Raw genomic sequence first — 24,745 nt, forward strand, 5'->3', positions numbered from 1 at the left:
AATGCTGATCTTACGCCGCCAGCCCGCTCAGCCCGCTGACGGCCTGGGGTTCCGTTCACCTTCACCTAGGCCGGCAGCGGGCTGAGCGGGGCCTGCGGCCGGGACCCTGGCTGGCAAGGGGCAGGAAGCCAGAACCCCAGACCGGCAGTGGGCTGAGCGGGGCCGATGGCCGGGACCCCAGACTGGCAGTGGGCTGAGCGGCTCAGCCCGCTGTCGGTCTGGGGTTCCGTCCACCAGCTCCTGCCAGCCAGGGTTCTGGCTGCTGGCCCTGCTCAGCCTGCGCTGGTCTGGGATCCCAGCCCTGCCCACACAGAGTGGGTACCTACCCTCTCCCTGGTTCTAGCCCATTCTCTTTCTCTCTCTCTGCACTAAGCTGAGGGTGGGAGTGCACTGAGCATAGGGCTGGGGGGTGAAGGAGCAGGCTTGGGGTTGGGGTGTAGGGTCTGGCCAGGAGCTAGAATGAGGGAGGGGACTCAGGGTTGGGGCAGGAGGTTTGGGTGTGAAGTGCTTACAAGGGCAGCTCCCATTTGGTGCAAGGGGTGCAAGTGTGAATGGGGGGGGGTGCAGGAGCTCCCATTTGGTGCTCAGGGTGGGGGTGGGAATGTGGGGGGTGCAAGGGTCAGGGCATGGAGGGGCTGGAGTCAGGGCAGGAGGCTGGGGGGTGTGTGTGGGGAGGTGCAGGGGTCAGGGAAGAGGGCTGGGAGTGTGGGCTAGGGTCCTGGGGGTGCTCCTAGCCCCCTGCCCAGAGTGGCTCACAGCCCTGATTCCACCCCCCTTCCCCAAGATCCCATCCCCACCTCTTCTCCGCCTCCTCCCCGGAGCGTGCTGCGGCTCTGCTTCTCCCCCTCCCTTGCAAGGGCCATCAGCTGATCTGCAGCAGGGAGGGAGAGGAGGAGGCGGGTCAGGAACCCAGCGCCCTGGGGGAAAGAGGTGGGGGAGGGGGGAGCTTGCCTGCCCTGCAGCAGCAGCTGGCAGGACCAAGCTTCTTCATCCTGCCCCCACGGGGGGCAGAGAAGAGTGGGCCGGGGCAGGCAGGATTTTTAATGGCACGCTGCTGCCTGCCGGGATCCCGGCCTGGGTTCGGCAACAGGCTGAGACCCGGCAGGCAGCAGCATGCCAAAAAAAAAAAAAAAAAAAAATCGGCTCGCGTGCCGTCTTTGGCACACGTGCCATAGGTTGCCGACCCCTGATCTAGGAGATTATATTTCCAACAGCCACCACAACAAGGAATGGATGAAGCTGCCAGAAGAGCGGGTGAGCAGCTACCTGGACTCTTCTTAATGGTTCTCAAACATGGAGGAGCAGTTCTCCAGAGGACTGGAGTTTAGGTAAACCCAATAACTGTGCCTGAATAATCTGAAGAATTGAGAGATGGAAACTGTTGGTCTGGAGATTAAACAGGGGAAATTAAACACGGTACCTCTCCTCCAGTATGTCTAGGCTGGTGGATTAGGAAAACAGCTCTGAAGTGAGGCAAATATAGTGTGCGAACCAGTGAAATTTTGTCCAGCTTCAACAAGCAACTGTGATGCTGAAACATCAGCAACATCCTGCAAGTTTCCCCAGACAGTCTCCTGGAAGGACAGAGCCCTGATGAGATCATGCAGGAAGTGATTCCCAAGTGGATCCCCTCCTCCTATGGGTTGCTCAGCCTGGAGAAGACCACTAGGATCAAGGACAGGCCAAGAAACAATAGCCCTCAAGCATGTGGCTTTATGAAATCTGAAGCAAGAGTAGTTGCACAGATGTTGAAACCTTGCCCCAGTGAGGAACATTTGGGGTAGAGCCTATCATTCATTGCTTTCCATTAACAGACACTGACGGTTCACAGCAGAAAGTCTGGAAGAGCAGTGTTCAACCTCTAGTCCATCTATCCTGGAAGAGAAATACACGCTTATAGATTTTACACAGTGAACTTGTGCAAAAATCAATATATTGCCATAATATTGGAAAGTAGCCCCTTTCATTTACTGCAGTCAACCACATAACATACACACGCCTCTTCCCCACATGATCAAGAGGAGTGTCGGTCTCCCTTAGGCCACGAAGGATGGCTGAGCCTTATTTGTTGCATGAAGTGGAGTTGTTTTTCTCTGAGCTATAGAAGTAGGATTTGAACAGAATCCAGAAAGAAGCAAAAAAGGCTGCTAGCTGGATTCCAAGAACCACCTGGACGTCATCTGAAAAGAACCCTCCTTTTCGGCCTAAGAGGGTTGGAGAGGCCAAAACAACTGTGTGTGCAAAGCCTCTCCAAAAAATTAAGTGACAAAGTCAGTTTGCATCCAAGGATGGAGAGTATCACAAGGCAAGAAGAATGAGGTCTTCTGAGGCATCCCATAAAACTGACCATAAGGTTTGCAAGTCCTGACTCAGCTGCTGGAGATTAAAACCTTTGCACCTAGAGTACTGACATTTTCCTCAGAACTTTGTCCCACCACACAGAAGCTCAGGAGATAATTATACTGGAGACCTCTGGTCTCAGGGCTGTTGAAGAAGGGTGTCTTTCCTGGAAGCAGACAGCAGTTGGTCTCGGAGTACTCTTCCAAGAACACTCTTGCTGTAAAAGTCTGAGAGATGGGAGTCCAGTTTTGAAACTATAGAAAGGGCATGTATTCTCCACTGTATACTGTGCATACTGCAACCTGTCATACTTCCTGTTACTAGGAGTCTTCCATTCATTCACAAGGCCACTTGGTTCTCCAGCAACTGAACTAGGAAAACAATATTTCCTTTTCCAACTTCTTTGGGGGCAGGGAGGGGGAAGAGGATGCTGCAGGGGTAGAGAATCTACAGGAATAAGGAACAATCTTGCCGTATTTGAAGACAAATTCCTACCAATTTTGGAAAAAAAAAAAGTCCACTGCTGACATGAGTTTCTATCTTTAATCAAGTTAGCCAAAACAAAGAACATTTTGAAGTTCTCAGTGAAATTTGTTTAGAGAAGTTGGAATGCTACTTCAAACAACAATGAACAATTTTGATTTTTCTACAGGACATATCAAGACTCTTCCTGACACATTACAGATGTAATTTCATGATTGCTCTGTGGGAAACCAATCCAACTGACCTTAGAAAGACTCAGAGCAGTTTTGGTTTTGTTTATAATAACTAAAATATTTCCAAGTTTTGTTATAGATAGATAGATAGGAAGAAAACAGTGAAAAAAATTGTTTTAGAGTTAAAACAATAATATTTTTTACCCAAAGTTCAGAGGTTACAATGTCCAAATTTTAAAAATAAATGGCAAGATTAACCACAAGATAAAAATGGCCGGGGGGGGGAGGGGGAAGGGCGGGAAATCAGTGTTAATGCCACTATCTTCTGGATGCTACCGAAAGCTTCTCAGACTGGAATTTTAACTGGCAGGAGAAGGAATTAAATATTCAGTACCTAGGATACCTAATAAGCTGACATAGAGCTGGTCAAAACAAATTTGAATCTAACTAATCATAAAATACAGAATACTCTGGATAGCCAGCTCCATCTCTCGCTTTGGGTAGAAAATAAATACGGTCAAGATGAATTTCTCCCAAGACTACTTTTAGATCCTTGGAGCTTAGCCAGTGGAGTTTACCAGTTTACTCTTTTTAAGGCCATTAGTAAGATTCCTCAGCAGGACTTGTGAGTTGCAAAAAAGGACGTTAATATCATCACTACAAGAAATGCTTTATATTAACCAATGAAGAGGCAGGTTGTGTTTTCCCATAAAGTTACAGGCACAAAGTCAACATTGCAAATGGATCTTTCCAAAAAAAGATCTCCAATGCAGCTGCCATCAATGGTTCCTTTGCTGAAAACTTAAGCAAGTTGAGATGACTTGGGGTGCAATATTTAGATAAAACACTCACTAGTGAGAGGAAAAGGAATACTTGTGGCACCTTCGAGACCAACAAATTTATTTGAGCATAAGCTTTCATGAGTTACAGCTCACTTCATCGGATATGAAGTGAGCTGTAGCTCACGAAAGCTTATGCTCAAATAAATGTGTTAGTCTCTAAGGTGCCACAAGTACTCCTTTTCTTTTTGCGAATACAGACTAACACGGCTGCTACTCTGAAACCTGTCACTAGTGAGAGTTTCACAAGGTGACCTCTACTTCGGGATAATGCAAATCTTTTTGTGGGCAAATTAACTATAAAGGTATTAACTGCATAAACTAATCATTTACATTCCATGCTCTGCTTCCGTCAGTGTGATTTAAAAGGAGAAACAACAGTAATACTGCAAGATAAGGAACAGATTCAAGCAGATATTTAGTTAAGATTGGAATGAGACACCATTGCAGGCAACAATAGCTGGCTTCCCACATTTCTTACTGTTTTCTGAGGATTCAGCATACAAAAAAAAAAAAAGAAAAAAAAAATCTATGTACACACTGAAAGTAATTGCTCAGATAAATCACTGTACGGGATACAAAAACAAAGAAAAGAACCCCTAAAGTGGCACTGTGGGGTCCAGTGTTTCAAATCTCAATTATTTCTCCAGGATTTGCTCAGAAAACCATATTTTTAGTTGCAGCTGACTACCAGCCCTGAAAACTCATCTTGAGACCTTCGGGGATAGGGAGAGGAGCGGCAGAAAGAGGGACCCCCTCCCTAAAAATAAAAGCCCATCTCACGAACTGTGTTCTGTGTCCCACACATTATCAGACTTTTGGCCAAAATTCACCTTCGTGCATGCAGAAGTCCATTCTCAGGCTTTAGTGACATATAGGCTTTGTGCAGGCTCTCTACCTAGAGGAGGATTTCATCCTGGTGAATAATTTAGTTGATGTGTGAGCCACAATGGAAACCAGCTCACTCACCTATCCTGTACCACCACAAAGCCAGGAAAGGGGAAGAAAAAACAAACCAAAACACAGTACTGAAAGTGTCTTTGGCCTGAGTCTTAGTTATCCTGAACATGAAATCAGGAATAGCTTCACTGTGGTCAATGGAGTTACACTGGTGTCAAACTTGTCAGAATCGGACTTAAAGAATCAAAGAGATCAGAACCGGAAGAAACGCTTCCTGTAGTGCCTCCGTGATGAGCACGGGATAGACACCTCAGCAGAGAAGCGCAGTCTGCCTGACAATCTCTGCCTTTTGATGTCATTGTCCTCAAACTTTTAATGGTTTAAAATGGTAAATTTACAGTGGAAGTCAGCGACAAGTTGCTACTTAAGAGGCCTAATCCTGCGCAGTTTACTCACGTGGAAAACTTTCATTGACTTGCAGAGTTTTGACTGAACAAAAAACTCAGGCACACGCTATAGAAACCAAGAGAAACTACCTGGTGCTGCAAGGCACTTGGTAATAATCCCGCCCCCTCTGCGAAAGAGTCTGATGCCAGCTTGAAAGAGAAGCTTGACATTGAGTCCTACAGTACCGCCCAGGTAACACAATGGTGATACTACAGAGATCGTACATTGCATGTATTTGCTAAGATTGAAGTGGACACCCAGGTCTGTGGACAGGGAAACTCCAAATTCATATTCAAGCCATATACACAACACTAAATACATTACTTTAATTTTAAGCTAAGGCTGTACAACAGTTAAAGATGGTCTATGAATAAAATATTGTAGCTTTTAAAACGTTTACATACTTTTGAGGTGATCTACTATCAACTTCAGCCTTCAGTCGCAAATTCTCTCTCACAAGGCCACCATTTTCCAGACTCAGTTTCTTATTTGCCTTTAAAAAAAACCAAAAAAACAAAAAACAAACAAAAAAAAAGGTAAAAAATAATTAAGTATAGAGTAAAACAGAACTGGCTTATAATATTTATATGACAAGCTGTTTCCGCTTTTTAAAGAGACAGCATTAGAAAACTGCAGCTAGGAAATAGCCTTCAGACAGGGACACCACTTAAAAATTACCCTGGGAAATGGTTCACAAAACTGAATAGAGAACAGACATTTTTTATTTATATCCCCAAAATACACTGCAAGGCTCCTATCTAGGGAAATAAACAGAGCTATGTTCGTTAGTAGAGAGAGTCATTAAGCGGATGTACTAATGGCAATTCCATGTTTTTTTTTCACATGACTAAATACTTTAAGTACATTAACATTACAATGTGCAGGTATCAGCAAAACTAATGCTGAACAGCTTTTCTCCCCTCCAAACTAGAGTAAGATTGCTCTGATTCTAAAAAAAAAAAAAAAAAGCTTAGTTATCCTATGGATGTAAATCCTTTATGACAAACTACTTGCCGTCTTCCTTCTGCATAGCTGCCATGATGTTAAGTTTAAGACTCTTGATTTATTGCCTCGCTCACTCTTTGAATTGAGGTCAATGTCTTCTTCTCAGTTCAGTGGACAGTCTTGTTAACAAGATACTTCATGTCAAGAGAAGTTTTCCTGCTGCAATGTTTTTAGACCAACTACATCCCCTCCCAACCCCCAAGTCTCCAAACTAAGGCTAAGGCCTAAAAACATGGAGAAGAAACTCCTTGCACTTTGAAAACTGCTCAATCTTGATAAATTGGAAAGAACGCTGAGAACCCAGCAGACTATGATTCACAACCTTAAATCAAGGGTTCCCAAAACTTGGTTCGCAGCTTCTTCAGGGTAAGCCCCTGGCGGCCCACAAGAAGCTTTGTTTACCTGAGCGTCCGCAGGTACAGCTGCTCACAGCTCCCAGTGGCCACAGTTCGCAGACCCTGGCCACTGGGAGCTGTGAGTGGCCGTACCTGCGGACGCTCAGGTAAACAAAGCTTCTTGTGGGCCGCCAGGGGCTTACCCTGAACAAGCCGCGAATCAAGTTTGGGAACTTTTGCCTTAAATGGAGGTATTTACACAGTTTAAATAATGCTAAAATCGTGACTGAAATAAATAAAGTTTGTGATCAAAGCCCTTCTTCCTCCGTTCCTTGTGTTATGCACCAGACTCTGAACAATCTGCTACTTTTTTGTTTGTTTTCTTTCAATATTAGTACTAAGCATTGATGCCTTCTAAATACTGCAAAGACTCCAAACGCCAAATTCTGCTGTTACACCAGTTTGACTCTAAGGCAGTTCCATTGCCATTAATGGAGTTGTTCTGGATTTGCATCAGCGGAACTGAAAGCAGAATTTGGCTCTGATTAAATATGCTTTCTATTACACTGATGCAAATCCAGAACAACTCCATCAACGGCGATGGAACTGTCCTGGATTTATACTGATATAACAGCAGAATTTGGCCCTGGGAATCTTTGTAGCATTTAGAAGGTATAAATCCTTCGTAATAATATCATAAAAAATGATAATATGTCCTAAATATGCTAAAGCTTCAATTTCCAGGAGGCAATGCAAGATTAAAAACAGAAGAAATTAAAGGTAGCATCTTTAATAAATGCAAGTTAAGTTTCCTCAATTTGTCCTTCAAGTTAACTTTGAAATTTCATTCTTATTCAAACTGCTTTAGGCAAATTTCCTTGCCCTTGAGAGTGTGTTTTAGAAGATTTCAATATTTAAGTTTGTTTTCACCTGATTTTTAGTCTCTCTTCCCCTCCAAATCACAAGTTTTGTTTTACGCTGTAGTCAAGAAACCTAAAAAGCATCAACAAAATAAGTCCCAAATACTGCAGGGAGTGCAGAGTAAGTTTAAAAAAGTTTCCAGTACAGGATCTTTTGGTCCTAAACATGCTAAGGCTGGTCTATTTTAGCTCCAAGGGCCAATGTGGGTGAAGTCATATCTTTTATTGGACCAACTTCTGTCGGTGAATGAGACGAGCATTTGAACTACAGAGAGCTCTTCTTCAGGTCTTTATATCAAAGGGTCAAGTTACTCTGTCTCAGCAAACTGCATCGAAAACATGAGCTAGCAAGGAGGGCAACAGTGCAAAATCGGTTTAAGGCAACTGGGCTGTTTTTGGCAAAATAGATATATTCTATAAATTGTTGCAAGCCGGAAGACTCTGGTCCTCAATACCGAAAACAAGTGCTAGTATAATCCAATTAGTGAGCCATGGGATGACAGACAAGTTGAAAAAGTCACATGTGAGATGGACTACAACAAGCAAAAGCATCAGGCACTTGCTATGCAGAAATACTATGATACGCCAATAGTCACAAGAATTCAACTTTTCTCTCTCTTCCTTTTGGAGCTATGAAGTACTCAAAAGGTTAGACTGCCCCAGGCCCCTATTTGAATAACATGAAACAATTACACGGCTATGTGAGTAGAGAAGCAGACATTTGGTACCTCCTTTAACTTTTCCACATCATCTTTCACTTTCTCATATAGATCATTAGCAGCTTTAAGTTTCTTGGTCCATTCTTCTACAGTTTCTGGGCCAGCTCGGCTCGCCTCATCTGTAGGCTGATGACTTTCTTCATCTGTGTTACACAGAGCCAAGGCCCCAGGATCCAGAACCGTTTTCAGCTGCGCTTCCAAGCCAAGGTTTTTACCTCTTAGTTCTTCCACTTCTTTCTGCAAGGATTCTATTTCATCCTGAAAGTGTTACAAACCCAGGAAGCACAAGAATGCAACAAACCAGAAAAAGATAAAAAATTAACTGCTATTACCTCGGGACTTAATTCTCTAAGTGCTTTATGTATACAGATCCTCTGGGCACCAGCATGGGTGCCCTGCCTGCAAGGAATTCATTACAGAGTTTTTCAAAGTGCACCGTTGGATTGACGCCCGGGCAGGTTTTGGAAGGCTGCATTCTGGAGTGTAGCTTTGGATTTCAGCTATGGGCAGAGGAATTCCCTCTGACTATATATAGCAAACGCATAAGACTATATGTGAACTGGACACTTTACATAGCAAAGCGTTATTGTAGTGCACATTTTGGGAGGCCCGGCCTTTACACAGTGCGCTCACATGGACTGTTGCTGCCTCATTTGCTGTTGTTAAAGAATGAGAAATGTGGAAGAGATCTTATGAGAGACCAAGGTATAGAAAAAGGTCTTGAGCTGCATGTTTGGAGACAAGAATGTGTGTGTGTGGGGGAAAAATCTCAACTTCCATAAGCTGCCAAAAACAAACACTTGGAGGGGTGGGGGAAGGAAGAGGGTTATGGGAAAGCCTATTTGTGCCTGATACCTTGGCAATAACTGTTCATGTGCTCTCTATACTGCTGACCACACACATGCTTGCATGGCCTAACTGCTGTAGAAAGTAAGGCTACAGGAGGATACACACTTATAAAAACCTAGGTCTTACAGGGATTCATAAATGAAAAAAAAAATGTAACTTGATCTTCTGCATTGAATCCTCCGCGTTTTAGACAGATAAACTATTCATTGAGTTTTGGAGATTTATTCCCTTCAGTTCTCAAGTGTAATGACATTTGGGGGTGATCCGACAGGCATATTAGGGATCTCCTGGCTAGAGGTCTGCTCGGACTTAACTTTCAGGTCCGATCCAGGCCCAAGCCCACCCGACCCAAGAAGGTTACGTCATCTTCTGACCAAACTTGCCTTCGACCCTTCCCCCCCAAACCTGAGTAACTGCCACTGCTTCCTACCTGGGGTCAGCGCAGGAACAGCTCCATACCCTGCTCCTGCTGGCTGCCAGCCCCTGCTGCGCTGTGTGGGCTGCAGAGTGAGAGGCTCCTCAGCATGCAGCAACCCCTGCGCTGACCCCAGGGGCAGGAAAAGGAGAGCTGACCTGACCCAAAAAGGTCCAGCTGATTTCCCACCTGACACAGACCCAATGCTTGTAGTCGAGTGCCAACAAGTTGCAGGGCTCCACTGGGAGCAGGGCTCTTCCAAAGACCTTGGGAGCTGATGAAGCACACCTGTTTCTGCCTCCTCTTATTCCCTCATGAGGACAAAACCACAGGTCTCAGGGAAGAGTTTAGAACTTGGAGCATTTATCTCTGCACCCCTCCTACCAGGTTCACAAAATCTGAAGAGGAGGTAGTAGGCAACCATGTGAACAGAGTCGGGCAGAGAAAGCATAGGCCCAGGCATACCTGGTGTTGCTTTCAGACCTGCCGACTCTCCCCTGTTCACAGGAGGTCTTTCACGCAGCAGGGGAGCAGAGAGATCTGCTGAGTGTTTTGTCATTTTAGAAGAACTCTGTACATTTTTTCAAAAAAATTCGTCCATGTCAAAAATGCAAGTTGACAGTGTTTCTCCAAGAAATGTTTTTCTTTCATAGCCAAGAGGGATTTCTTTAGAAGAAGCCCACTTTCTTGCGCCTCGAGGCACAGACACGCTTGTTTGGGTGCAGCAGCAGGAAGAGACAAGTTAAGAATAATGCATTAAAAATACTGTAAGTCACATGAAGGTGCGTGCGTGCGGAGAAGGGACTAAAGTCTATGGGAAGGATTTTTTAAGTGCTTGGCCTAAATCCTGCTCTCACTGAAGTTATTAATAAAACTCCTATTGACTTCAGTGGGAGCAGGGTAAGCCTCAATGCCAAGTTCTTCTGAACTCCCACCTTGAAGTCTAGATTAGGAAATGAATCCACACTGAAATTCAAATTATGTCCTAATCTTAAATCCACACTGATTTCCACACTAAAATCCACACTAAAAAAAATATTAAGAGATAAATTCGAGTTTTAGTGTGTATTCAAAATGAAACTTTTCTTAAAAAGAAAGTGTAGAAATTAAGGAGAAGAGTTGTACATAACAAGCTGTTCATCTTTGCTGTTACCTCATATTCTTTGTGGAGCAGTTCAAGTCTGGTTTTACGAAGATGTTTTCTGACTGTAGGATTAAATATGGGCTCACTTTCACTTGTTCCTCCTACAGCAATGCAAGATAAACAGCGTTATTAATGGGTTTGTTTTTCAGTCCAAATCCAAAGTCAATAAAATACATCATTTTTCTCCATGTGACTTTAGATTCCTATTTTTGTTTTAAAGAAAACTGTACCACTAGAATCCACTGGGGATGGGGAAATCAAACCTACAATTACCTAGAAAGATTACTTATTTTGAGAGAGGATTAGTAATCAAGCCTACTTTATTTATTAAGTACGCTTGTTAAATATTGAAACATGTAGAGATGAGTCTCAACAAAAAACCCAGATGAGAACTTAAATTCTGGGAGGTGCAGGTCCCTCATTCAAATTTTGCAACTCAGACTCAACTTCAGGAGAGTTTTCCGGAAAAACAGTGTCTAGTCAGCCTCTGTATGGAACTAGTTGGCATTCCTGCTAGGTGTTCTCTCCTTGGGTTAGGGGGTTGCAATACATGGACAGAACCATTGTACATCCTACCTATTTCCAACAATTACACTCTCTTGCCAAGACTTTCAAAGACAGTTATTGAAGCCCACGGAAGCTCATTGAAAAGTCAGACCACCTGTTTAGACACTGTGTTTTAAAACGTGTTGCCCCATATCTATAAATAATTATTCCAAACGTGCCTAAGAAATGGTATGGAAAACATTAGGGCATGTTTTCACCAAGGAAGAGTCTCATCTATGAGCAAATATTGGAACATTATTTCAGTGGCTAACAGGCCCTTACCTATAATCTCCTTGCAGGGATTGTCAGGGGTGATAGGGATCCTGCAAGCTGGACACTGACTATTGTTCTTCAGCCACATATCGATACAAATGGAGCAGAATACATGGTTGTTGACACAGATGACCGGATGGCGGACCTTTTTCAAAAAAGAGATTGTAAAATATTTTAAAGCTATTTTAAGTTTATTTGGTTTTAGTCTATTATATGTAACTACCGTCATTCAGGAGATATTTTGGATGGATCCCAAAGAACTTCATAAACTAACAAACAGATAGGCCCGCTGAAATGCGGCCACGTCTAGGTCAAGGATCACCTAGAGACAGGCAATAACTGATTCACACATGGAGGGAATAGGAAAGGGTTTTGGCACAAGTCAAAAACATGTTCTTGCAAGAACTGCCACTGGAGTATCTAGGGTTAAGGTCTCACCTGCACTGCCTGGAAATAGACTTTGGAAGGATGGGGAGCTAAATCTACCCAGCTAGGATTTCAACTAGTGAGTCCATGGATCACTAACCCATTTCTCTTTCTAAAGGTGTGATACCGGTGTGCAATATACTGCAAAATAGCACAGGGTGGCTAACTGAAAGCTTATGCAACATTTATGTAAAAACTTTCACTTAAATTCTTGGATCACAAATGCATTGAGTTCAACAAGATGTTTATGTTTTCCCTTCCAAAGCAACGAAGTGCCAGGTTTACAGAAATAAGTGTTTAGAAAAACATTTCACTCTCTCTCTCTGACTAATTTTAAATTCTGTTTGGAAACAAACAGGCATCAGGACTCAAAACCAACTATGCAAGGAAGATTCTGCACTTCACTACGATATTTACCGGTTACAGAAAGTAGGGCTATATTTCAGAAAATTAATTCATGCTCTCAAATCTCTTAAACAGCAGCTCTGATTCCTATGCTTCTAAGAAGACTTTCAACACATGTAACAGTAGAAACGCAACAAAACAAAACCACCCTCCATCTCCATCCAAAATATCTACTTTGGAAACAGACAAATAACACTAGATATAACTTTAGGTACTAAAATGCCTCAGTTAGGAAATAATTAAAACCAAAGTTCAAACAAAACAAGAACTTAAGAAACATGGTACCTTTTTAAATAAAACTGTTCATTTTCAAGATTTTTCCTTTGCTGCATTAAGAAGGAAGTCATAACACAGATGGAAATGGGAGAGAGGGGAGAATGAAAAAGAAAAAAAAATAAATAGGATAGCCAGTAATTTATTTGAAAGCCAGAATGGATGTGTTTTGTAGTAATCATACCTATAAACTCAATCCTATACAAATTGAAAACAACGGACACAGATGGAATAGAATCAAGCCCCCACTACCGTCAGTCCATCCACCAATTCACCTCTCATGTCCCTATTGTATTACAGGTTTAATATTGTTTTAAGAATTTCCGAAGTGACACTTCTGAAAACCTAATAACCTACCTATGAACAAAGTGGAATCCAAATAATCAAATTATTTTAATTCACACCTTTAAAATGTAGACACGGATTTCAGATTAAGAGGGTCTTTTGCCATTTAACCTAATTTATTCTCATTATTCAATTAAGTTATTTCAAATTGTATTATTTGATTGAAGTGTCCATACACAAACTTGCACCAAAGAAGTGTTACACTGATTTATTCCACTGTTTGCAGTGTTGTTGGTCCCAGGATATTAGCAAGACAAAAATGGGTGAGGTAATATTTTTCACTGGACCAATTTGTTAGCCCAGGCCTGAAGAAGAGCTCCGTGTAGCTTGAGAGCCTGCCTGTTTCACCAAAAGAAGTTGGTCCAATAAAATATATTGACTAACCAACCTTGTGTCTTCAAACTAATTTAGTTATTTTGGTTCCAGATTGTATTTAAACCAGCCCTATGACTCCCTGGTTACAACAGAAGTTCTAAAATTATGAATCTTAATCTTAAAGTACTCTGGTTGCTTAGTACATCTCTTTACAAACAGTCTTGCCTTATTTTCCCACACATCAGTCAGAAGAGTAGCTTTTTTTTTTTGCTTTCATAGAACCATAGGACTGGCAAGGACTGCGAGAGGACATTATCTCCAGCGCCCTGCACTGAGGCAGGACCAAAGAAGCCTAGACCAACCCTGACAGGTGTTTGTCCAACCTGTTCTTAAACACCTCCTATAATGGGGATTCCACAACCTGGAAGCCTATTCCAGATCTTAACTACCCTTACAGTTAGAAAGATTTTCCTAATATCTAACCTAAAATTTTCTTTCCTTCATATTAAGCCCATTTCTTCTTGTCCTATCTCCAGTGGTCAAGGAGAACAATTAATCAGTCTTCTTTATAACAGCTCTTAACATATTTGAAGATTTAAACAGATCCCCCCTCAATCTTCTTTTTTCAAGACTAAATATGCCCAGTTGGTTTTTTGTTTTTTTTTTTAAACTTTCCTCAGAGGTCAGATGTTCTAATCTGAACCTTTTTTTGTTGCTCTCCTCTGGACTCTTTCTAATTTATCCACATCTCTCCTAAAGTGTGATGCCCAGAACTGGACACAGTACTCCAGCTGAGGCCTCACCAGTGCCAAGTAGAGTGGGACAATTACCTCCTGTCAGCAGCGTATTATCGCCTAGGCCACCAAGGCCTAGGCTTAGGGTGGCAAATTTGCAGGGGAGGCAAATTTATAATAGCAGCCAGAGGCTGCTTCCCCTGGTGCCGGTTCGAGGCCTCCGCTCCCGGCCCCGCCCCTTCCCTGCCCCATTGGTCCCCTTCCCTAAATCCCAGCCCCAGTCCTGCCTCCTCTCCTGAGCGCGCCACGTCCCCCCTCCCTCCCTTCCCCCCTCCTTCGTGAAGCTGTGAAGCACTGGCAGGGAGTGGGGAGAAGCAGGACCTGGAGGCGTGCTCAGGGGAGGAGGTGGAGTCGGAGCGGAGGTGAGCTTGGCGGAGGGGTGGGGGGGCGGGGCTGCAATTATTTCTGGGCCTAGGGGCGGCAAAATCATTAATCCACCACAGCCTCCTGTGTCTTAGATACAATACTCCTGTTAATACACCCCTATTCCTGCTCACTCAGAAGCAGCCTTAGAATGGTTGCACAGCTACCAAGGACTGAAAACTAAAAACAACAGAGCACAGTACGCACCCACACACACACCCCCACCCCTCAATGGCAAGATTCATTTCAAGACCTCAAGATACCAAAAACCTGAAGTGGGAGCACACTTATAAAGAGTCAACATTCACATCACAATACCTTGAGCAAAACATCAAATTACATTTTATTACCGTCTAGGGCAGTGTTTCCAAACTCGAGACACCGCTTGTTCAGGGAAAGCTCCTGGTGGGCCGGGCCGGTTTGTTTACCTGCCGTGTCCGCAGGTTCGGCCAATCGCGGCTCCCACTGGCCGCAGTGCCCCGTTCTTGACCAATGGGGGCTGCAGGAAGCGGCGCGGGCCAAGAGATGTGCTGGCCGCCCTTCCCGCAGCCCCCATTGTCCTGGAGCAGCAAACCATGGCCAGTGGGAGCCACGATCGGCCGAACCTGCGGACACGGCAGGTAAACAAACCGGCCCGGCCTGCCAGGGGCTTTCCCTGAACAAGCGGAGTCCCAAGTTTGGGAAACACTGATCTAGGGTATCGTGCTCCTGATTAACACTACTTTCATTTCAAGGTTTTTTAAGAAGTACTTTGGTATCTAAACGAAGTGATATGCGCAACAATAAAAGCTCTATTACAATATCAAGATCTGTTATCCAAAAACATTTTTTGTATAACACTATTTGGCATTGTTAAAATGTATAATTCAAATACAACTTGTAGCTTAAACCTCGTTGGGCAGAGGTCCAGTGCCTCAATCTGTTCAATTATTAATATTATTTTTTAATATACCTATCTGGGTTTAAGATAGATAAGATTAAGAGAGATAGGTGATCCTACCATTCTTTCATGCAAAATGTCTGTTGATTACCTTGTTAGACAGGCTTTTTGCACAGCTAACTGGAAGGGTCTAATCCTGTGCACATTCATGTCACTTTGAAACCAATGTAGCAATGAAGGCCCCGAAGTCTGAGTCACTATTATGAATTTTCCAGGCAACAAGGCTGTTTAGAATAGACAGGACAGAGGAATCAGAGAAAAAGCTCCAGGTCTAACAGGCATGATTTCTTCAGATAGCCTGAGGAAACTTGGAGTTGCTGCAGCTTTTCACAAGAACATACTGGTGAGGCAACTGGGGGGGGGGGGGGGGGGGAGGGGGGAGTTTCACCATCTTTGAATGAACAAAAAATGAATACGAAACATTAAGATATATGATGTTGCCAGATACAGTATTGAAAAACAGGGAACTTGATGGACTCTAATATTCTGATTAAAAGTTATACACATAAAGGGAAGTCGGCTATAAGTGATACAGGTTTGGGCAAAATATTGTAATCTTTAATGACAGGGTTTATCTCATGAGCAATCCTATTAGGGAGAAAAAGGGGTTGCAATCATACTGATTCCTAAGCTTAGTGACGAAGTGAAACAAGTAGGGCGAATATCTGCACTCAAGCATGCTTAAACTATCAAGTTAGTGAAATATACCTGTCCTGAAAGAGGGGCAAATAAAAGGAACTGAAACCAAAAATTGTGTTTGTAAGCACACTTGATCACAGAATGGAATAATCAGAAATGTAACTGTTTGGTTAATAATGCATGGCATCAACTCATTCATATAAAAGTGGCCCCATCGCTGTTGTTAAAACAAGAACAGAAATGGAAAAGTTATACAGCTGTTCTGCCCTGCTGGAAAACAACAGTTCTTGAAGTGATTTTCCATTACGCAATAGACTGCTAAAACAAATTAAAAGAGCATCAAAGAATATAGAGGCTCTTTGTATAACTATATGAACTTTAAACTGGATATTTTAGCAGCTAGCAGAGCACGGATGTAGAAACTGCAACTTGAGCAAGCATAACTGCAAAGGTGGCCAAAGGATGCACAGCAGGCAGCGGGACCCATGGAAAGCGATTTGCAGAGGTAAGTTGCTGACTGGAGCAATTTAGCTGGTGTTCACAGTATGTCCCAAGATGGTTATAGCAACAGCTATGGCCTAACTTGTCTTACACAAGCTGGTGTGAGAAGATGTGCTGCACAGAGAGACTGGAAAATTCCAGTCCTAGCTGCAAGAACTCTAAAGGTGATGACTATACAGGGAGAGAGGACACCTCTCATTTTGGTTGCTGAAGATTCAAAATGTCCAGAGGCCTGGATCAACATCTGATTGGTCCACACCAGCATCTCCAAGAAAAGGAACCAAGCTGAAACACCCAGCAGAAATGGGAGAAAATGGCCATCTCCTGCATCACACTGCTTTCCGAAAGCTGAAGACACCTGGAAGGGAGTCAACTGAGATCCTGGGCTGGCCACCTGGGAGTCCTCTGGTGACATCAAGTAACTATGTTGGATCGGTATCTTTAACTGTCTCTTTCTATTTTCCAGAAGTTTGGGTTGCCCGCTACTAGGCGGGGAAAAAACTATAGTTGAGTCTGTCCTTTGCTTCATCTGCATTTGCAGCGTTAACTTCCGCGGCGAACAATAACTGAGCTGAAAGCTGCTAATGTTGGAGCAAAGATCTGGTGATAAGCAGCCCACAGATTTTTCCCTTGGATTACGACCCAAATCAATATACCCTTTCCTGAAACTGGATAGCTAATTAGTAGGAAGTGTACTTGTATGTTTGTGTATGTACTTTAAAGGTTGTCACAGAGTTACGGTTCGTGTCCTTGTTTTGCAAAAGGTTCCAATCAAGATTGTCCACGAGTAGCTTTGAAACCGAACAACTTTTTAAACTGAGATTGCAGAACATTACAGTACAAGTGTCTACCCTAGTTAACAGTTTCATACAGACATGAATACAGATCAAGTGTACAAGCCTTTTGAACTGCACTCAGTCTATACAGTCTGTCATAAATGTAAGAATATGTGCTAGACAGTTAGGAAGATTAGTCAGGTTCTGGGGCTAATATAATTTGTGGGAAAGTAGGTTAGAGCTGGCTATATTTTAAAGAATCTTTATTGAGGTTACAGGGACAAACCATCCTGATGTGTAGAAATAATAGTAAATATGGCAGGCGACCAGCTTGGCTTAACAGTGAAATCCTTGCTGATCTTGAACACAAAAAAGAAGCTTACAAGAAGAGGAAGATTGGACAAATGACCAGGGAAGAGTATAAAAATATTGCTCAGGCATGCAGGAATGAAATCAGGAAGGCCAAATCACACCTGGAGTTGCAGCTAGCAAGAGATGTTAAGAGTAACAAGAAAGTTTCTTCAGGTATGTTAGCAACAAGAAGAAAGTCAAGGAAAGTGTGGGCCCCTTACTGAATGAGGGAGGCAACCTAGTGACAGAGAATGTGGAAAAAGCTAATGTACTCAATGCTTTTTTTGCCTCTGTCTTCACGAACAAGGTCAGCTCCCAGACTACTGCACTGGGCAGCACAGCATGGGGAGGAGGTGACCAGCCCTCTGTGGAGAAAGAAGTGGTTCGGGACTATTTAGAAAAGCTGGACAAGCACAAGTCCATGGGGCCGGATGCGCTGCATCCGAGACTGCTAAAGGAGTTGGCGGATGTGATTGCAGAGCCATTGGCCCTTATCTTTGAAAGCTCATGGCGATCCAGGGAAGTCCCGGATGACTGGAAAAAGGCGAATGTAGTGCCCATCTTTAAAAAAGGGAAGAAGGAGGATCCTGGGAACTACAGGCCAGTCAGCCTCACTTCAGTCCCTGGAAAAATCATGGAGCAGGTCCTCAAGGAATCAATTCTGAAGCACTTAGAGGAGAAGAAAGTGATCAGGAACAGTCAGCATGGATTCACCAAGGGCAAGTCATGCCTGACTAATCTAATTGCCTTCTATGATGAGATAACTGGCTCTGTGGATGAGGGGAAAGCGGTGGACGTGTTGTTCCTTGACTTTAGCAAAGCTTTTGACACGGTCTCCCACAGTATTCTTGCCAGCAAGTTAAAGAAGTATGGGCTGGATGAATGGACTATAAGGTGGATAGAAAGTTGGCTAGATTTGGCTCCATGTCCAGTTGGCAGCCGGTATCAAGTGGAGTGCCCCAACGGTCAGTCCTCAGGCCGGTTTTGTTCAATATCTTCATAAATGATCTGGAGGATGGTGTGGATTGCACCCTCAGCAAGTTTGCAGATGACACTAAACTGGGAGGGGAGGTGGATACGCTGGAGGTTAGGGATAGGATACAGAGGAACCTAGACAAATTAGAGGATTGGGCCAAAAGAAATCTGATGAGGTTCAACAAAGACAAGTGCAGAGTCCTGCACTTAGGACGGAAGAATCTCATGCACCGCTACAGACTAGGGACCAAATGGCGTGGCAGCAGTTCTGCCGAAAAGGACCTAGGGGTTACAGTGGACGAGAAGCTGGATATGAGTCAACAGTGTGCCCTTCATTAGCCAAGAAGGCTAATGGCATTTTGGGATGTATACGTAGGGGCATTGCCAGCAGATCAAGGGACATGATCGTTCCCCTCTATTCGACATTCGTGAGGTCTCATCTGGAGTACTGTGTCTAGTTTTGGGCCCCACACTACAAGAAAGATGTGGAAAAATTGGAAAGAGTCCAGCGGAGGGCAACAAAAATGATTAGGGGACTGGAACACATGACTTATGAGGAGAAGCTGAGGAACTGGGATTGTTTAGTCTGCAGAAGAGAAGAATGAGGGGGGATCGGATAGTTGCTTTCAACTACCTGAAAGGGGGTTCCAAAGAGGATGGATCTAGACTGGTCTCTGTGGTAGCTGATGACAGAACAAGAAGTAACGGCCTCAAATTGCAGTGGGGGAGGTTTAGATTGGATATCAGGGAAAACTTTTTCACTAGGAGGGTGGTGAAACACTGGAATACATTACCTAGGGAGGTGGTGGAATCTCCTTCCTTAGATATTTTTAAGGTCAGGCTTGACAAAGCCGTGGCTAGGATGACTTAGTTGGGGATTGGTCCTGCTTTGAGCAGGCGGTTGGACTAGATGACCTCCTTAGGTCCCTTCCAACCCTGATATTCTATGAATGGTTGACCACCATAGATCCATCAGGAAGGAGATCTTGGTGAAATGGCATGAAAGTGATTGACCAAACTGCCTTCTGCTTTAGCTTTGGATTGTCCCTCCAGCATTCCTCTCTTGTGTTAGCCACACCTGAGTTGATAACCAATTGGCACAAGTGAGGCTCCAATCTGAGAAACAATCAAAAATCTAAACAAAGTAATCTTCTCAAGCTTGTGGTTGAGTACAAGTATTATTTTTTATTGTGAGTTGATCTTGAAAATGTGAATGGTTATATCCACCAATTTTCTAGCTTTTGTTGATTAAGTCACAGCCCAATACAATTTTTTGTTTTCTTATATCCTACACTATTACTTGCTGTTAAGGATATTTAACAAAAAACTCTACAAAGCTAAATGCAACTCCTGAGTTCTTTTCTTTAATTAAAGAATCAGAATTAAAAAGAACCCTAAGAAACACGTATGGGTAATCAGTTAAGCAGTTGCTTAATTAAGGTTTGTTTAACACTCTGCTTTCTTACAGCAACAATGTGTTTGAACATTTTTTTAAACAAAAAATTAGCTGAGTAGCAAATGTACGGAGGCCATTGGTCATATCTTCAGAAGTCTATAGAAGACTTATTATAGACTTCAATGAGTGCAGGATTGAGCAAGCTGTCAACCCTTCAGATAATAAAAATGGAAACAATGTTCTGGATGCCTTGCCCATAAAACTCAAGTAATGATGCTCGGTATTCTTTAAGAAGGGTGGTCAAGAAAAAGTCTTCAAGAGCTAAAGTCGTGCAGCTGGCAATACATTCAAGAACCATCAATATACAGTATAACTGCTGCACCTCAGAGCCCTAGTCTGAAGACCGCATTGTGCTAGGCACTGTACAAACACAGAACAAAAAGACAGCCCATGACCCACAGAGCTCACAGTTAAAATAAAACTTAAATATACTATAACATTCAGGTTAAAACAATATTAAGGTTGCAATGTCAGGTATTCAAAACTTATGAAATTCCAGAATTAAAGTCACCTGCACAATTTAAATTCATTTCCTACCCCACCCCCTGTGCATATATATTATGATTCAATCTTTAATTGCTTGATCACACACTATTTATTCGCCACAGGACTTCTGCCTCACTCAGTGCACAGAACGGATGGCCTTCAGTTAATGAGTAGCTATTCATTCAATATTTCTTTTTACCTTCACCACTGAATGTGTGGCTCCATGTCTTATTTATCACATACCATCCAAACCCTGCACAATTTTCATGGGACAGCAAAAGGCACCTCTCTGACTCCAGGGTGACTCCCCTGCCAAATTTCAAGCACATGCTCAAAAGCATGCAGACACAAGAACTTTTCAACAAAAAACAGCTGTACTACAAGAATTTGTACTACATTAGCAAGAGAACATATTTCCGCCTTAATCCTGCTTTTGGTTCCGAACTGTTTTTGTTGAAAAGTTTTCCAAAAAATTTCAGCTAAGAGCAAACACTTAGTATGGAAAGTTTCACCGAGAATGGCTAAAGTTTGGTAAAGTTACAAACAACTGAATATCCTCAACCGCAAGAGTTACTACCGGGTCCATTTATAATGTCAACACATTTATCTTGATGTAATATGTACTGAACTTAAAGTATCGTGGAAACCTTCTAAAAGCAGAGGTCCTCAAACTGTGGTCCATGGCCCACCAGTGATCTGCGAGCTCCATTCAGGTAGTCCGCAGATAGTTCCCTCTAAGGTGAGCGCCTGGGTGGCCACAAACAAGAGAATGAAGGGCTCCAATAATTAGATGCCTGGACCCTGGAGAAGACACACATGTGAGGTGGTGGCCCTGGGGGGAATAGAGGGTTGGTGGGCGGGGCCAGTGGGGTGAGAAGAGGGTGTGGGGGGCTGAATTTGGAATGTGCAGGGCTGTGGCAGCCAGGGAAAGAGGCGACTTTTCCAGGGCGGCAGCTGCTGGGGAGAGACAGCCCTCCTTCCCATCCCCTGCTCGGGGGCTGCTGTGGAGGGGGAGAGAGGGAAAGACCCCCCCATCCTTCCCAGCCCCAACTTGGAGGCTGCCACGGCGGGGGAGAGAGGGCACATCCATTGAATTCGAAAGGTAAAACTACGGATATTAAAATCAGAGTTGTGTTCTTTTATTTGTATAACACATTAATTAAGGGTTTTTTTTAATATAGCACTTATCCAAAGTGCTTTACAATAGTTAGCTAATGGTACAAACAACATTTGGAAATATCATTAAATGGTCCACCAAGACCCTCAGCAATTTTTAAGAACAAAGCACAGATTTTGAAGAACAGCCATTCTGTACCATGGCCTTCAAAATTGTTGACGGTCTCCTTCAGTTAATTGCAAGCAGGCATCCACAGAATCAGAAGCAAGACCGTAAACCAACAAAACTTTGTTGAGTCTCAGCGGAAAAGCCAAGAAATGAATAGTCAACATGGGCCACATCTATACTATCCGCCGGATTGGCGGGTAGTGATCGATTTATCTTGTCTAGTGTAAATGCGATAAATCGATCCCCGATCGCTCTATCGTCGACCCCACACCGCGAGGACGCGAAGTAAGTGATTCTAAGTTGATCTAAGATACGTCGACGTCAGCTACGCTATTCTCGTAGCTGAAGTTGCGTATCTTAGATCGATCCTCACCCCCAGTGTTGACCAGGCCAAGGACACTGAATGAACTACTCTCTTCTCCCTCCAGATCAGAATTGAGACACTTAACAAGTGTGAGCAGTTGGAGAATGGGCATCCGCTATGCCAGGACTGTCCAAACTTACTGACTCTCCAAGCTGTAGACAATAATCTTCAGACATTCAAGAGCCACAAGACACACACAACCTGCCCCTCGGGGCGGTGCCTGCCAGGGCACCTGCCCCAAGGTGTCCCCCCTCCCCCCCACGGGGCTAAGGCTCTTTAGACTCCCTTCCCTGCAGGACAGAAACACCTAGACCCACCATCTCGTCACAGGGCAGAAGTCCCAAGCTCCCCTCTCTCCCGCCTGCCTGCTCCCCAGTCTGGTAGGCATAGAATGGGGAGGTGTGTGTGGGGATCTCCATGAGCCACACTTTAACTGTAAAAGAGCTGTATGCGGCTCAGGACCACGCCTGCCCTATGCTGTACCTACTTTGTGTGTCAGGCATCTCCCCCTCCTAACACCTTGCAAAAAAAAAAATCATTTTGTCACTTAGCAAAGGGGACCCCCCCCCCACTAACCAACAAGTCCAGAGCACAAAAACTATTTCCTAGTGGTAGTCTCTCTTCACAAAGTCTTTTATTTATTTTGGGGTGGAGAAGAGGAAATAGAAAAGAAAGTGAATTTGGAAAGCAACCAGTCATGAAAATGAGTTCTTGAAGAACTATACCAACTTTCAGTAGTAGCCCTCCCCAATCTCGAGGGCCAAGGGAAGAGATTCTGGCCCAAGAGAACTTAAATTAGGAAAACAGAACATTTTTCAGCTGCATGGAGTAGAATTTGGTTCCACATTGTTTGATCTACTCTGTTCCACATCCAGCACCTGAAATGTTTCTTCCAGTCATTCTTTAACATGTAGTTCCCTGCTTCAAAGAACACATTACTCACCACTCATCCTAATAGCTCAAAAGACACGAAAAATAAAGCTTTTTTATCCACATTCAGGGGGAGGGATAAACCGCGTCTAGGAGCCACTCAGCCGAAGGGCCATTTCCCCTTTCACTCTCTCTGTTAACGCGCAGCGCTGGAAATTATTTATTTTAACGAGCGCAGCGCATGTTTCCCATAATCCGAAAGGTGGCAATAAAACTTGCTAGCAGTAAAATGCCACCAGTCACGATCCCGGCTCGGCATACACCACCCCGCGTGGGTCCTCCCTCCCCGCCCTGGCACGACCACCCATCCCCAACTTTTTTCCCTGGGTCTCTCTCCGGTGCCACTTCAGGAGCTGCAGCCTGTTTAAAGGGACAACGCTAAATCCAGGCAGACGCCCAATCCCTGATCGCGGCTGCACTTGTTGCCAGGCTCCTTAGAGCAGCAGTCCCCCACCCCAGCCTCCGAGCACATTTGGGGGAGGCGGTGCAAGCCGGCCCCCCCTACCCCCGCTCGCTTTGCCCAGCGGCGGCAGCTCCATTACCTTTCCCAGGCAAATGTGGCAGGTGATGGGCAGCGTCAGCGACAATGTCACATTCTGAACGTTCTGAGCCATTGTGGCGTTTCGAATCCCGCGAGCGCGGTAGTTCCACAGGCGGCGGCGGCAACAGCAGCAAGAGAGGCAGTCCCCCACTCGCTAGCTCCGAGTACGGCAAGCCAGCGAGTCCAACCCGCAACGCAACAAAGGAAACCGAAATCGCGCTTTTGAAATGTTCCCCTGGAGGAGAAGGGAGGCGGAACTGGGGGCTTGGGCCTTCTGAGTGCAGCGCGTTCACAGCTGGATGCTGCTGCTGTCCCGAGGGTTAACCTGTCCCCCCCCCCCCCCACCTTTAAACAAGGGCTGGTTTATTGGGCTAGGAAACTGCAGGCTGTCCCCTCCTGTTAATGTACCAGCATTCACTGAGCAGTGGCCTCTTCTCCCTGTCTCCTAGGGAGGATTCATTTCTCCTCCCTCTGTTGTTCCTTGTGGGGTCTCTCAGCATCTTGCGCCCCCGGCCCAGGCGTATATAGAAAGCCAGAGCATTAGACCTGTTCAGCGAGACAGCAGTCTCTTTCCAATCCCACAGAAGGGCAGCAGTAAGGTGGAGAGGCTTCCACCCTCCCAAGTATAAAGCGCATTCCTGGCCAACTCTCAGGACTCTGCTGTGGTGGTATGGGATTTCTCTCTAAAATGTCTGGTTTTAACCTGCTCTTTGAGGGGAGTTGAAGAAGGAACCTTTGGAAAAAGTTAGTTACCCCACCTTTCCATAACTCTCAGAAGATGGAACAACTAAGATCAAGGAGAATGAAAATCATAGTCAATTAATGGGGTTTAAAATGGTATAGCAATGTAGTGTAGGACCCGTTTCACCCTATAATTATTTAATGAATTATTGTTATTACTATTATTAGTACAGTAGTATTATAAACAACTATTATTATTTTCTTTATTTTATTTTAGTTATTAATATTAGTTGCCCAGAGGGTGCTCAGCTCAAGGTACAGAAGAAGACATGATCCCTGTCCTGAAGGGTTTACAGTCTAAGGATCTGATCTGACAAACATCACCAAGAATAATCAGTGGGATAATTTAGGGCTTGTGTACATACAAAAGTTTAGTTTAGTTAAAGCAGTACAGTTCCTCTTCCCCCACACCCGTAATGCATACACAGTTATGTTAGTATACAGGTGCTTT

General features: G+C 44.1%; 1 protein-coding gene across 1 annotated transcript in view; it reads right to left on the minus strand.

The window, feature by feature from the left end:
- The window catches only part of OBI1 (ORC ubiquitin ligase 1), a 33,228-nt gene extending 9,510 nt beyond the window's left edge, over window positions 1-23,718 (minus strand). The window contains exons 1-5 of the mRNA XM_048852906.2: window positions 23,555-23,718; window positions 11,398-11,533; window positions 10,579-10,670; window positions 8,171-8,419; window positions 5,587-5,675 (exon numbers count right to left, since the gene is read on the minus strand). Coding sequence (XP_048708863.1) covers window positions 5,587-5,675; window positions 8,171-8,419; window positions 10,579-10,670; window positions 11,398-11,533; window positions 23,555-23,626 — 638 coding nt within the window. The 5' untranslated portion in view covers window positions 23,627-23,718. The remainder of the gene's footprint in view (window positions 1-5,586; window positions 5,676-8,170; window positions 8,420-10,578; window positions 10,671-11,397; window positions 11,534-23,554) is intronic.
- Window positions 23,719-24,745: the final 1,027 nt, after the last annotated feature.

This window comes from Caretta caretta, chromosome 1 (genome assembly GCF_965140235.1).
Source record: "Caretta caretta isolate rCarCar2 chromosome 1, rCarCar1.hap1, whole genome shotgun sequence".
NCBI classification, from domain to species: Eukaryota; Metazoa; Chordata; order Testudines; family Cheloniidae; genus Caretta; species Caretta caretta.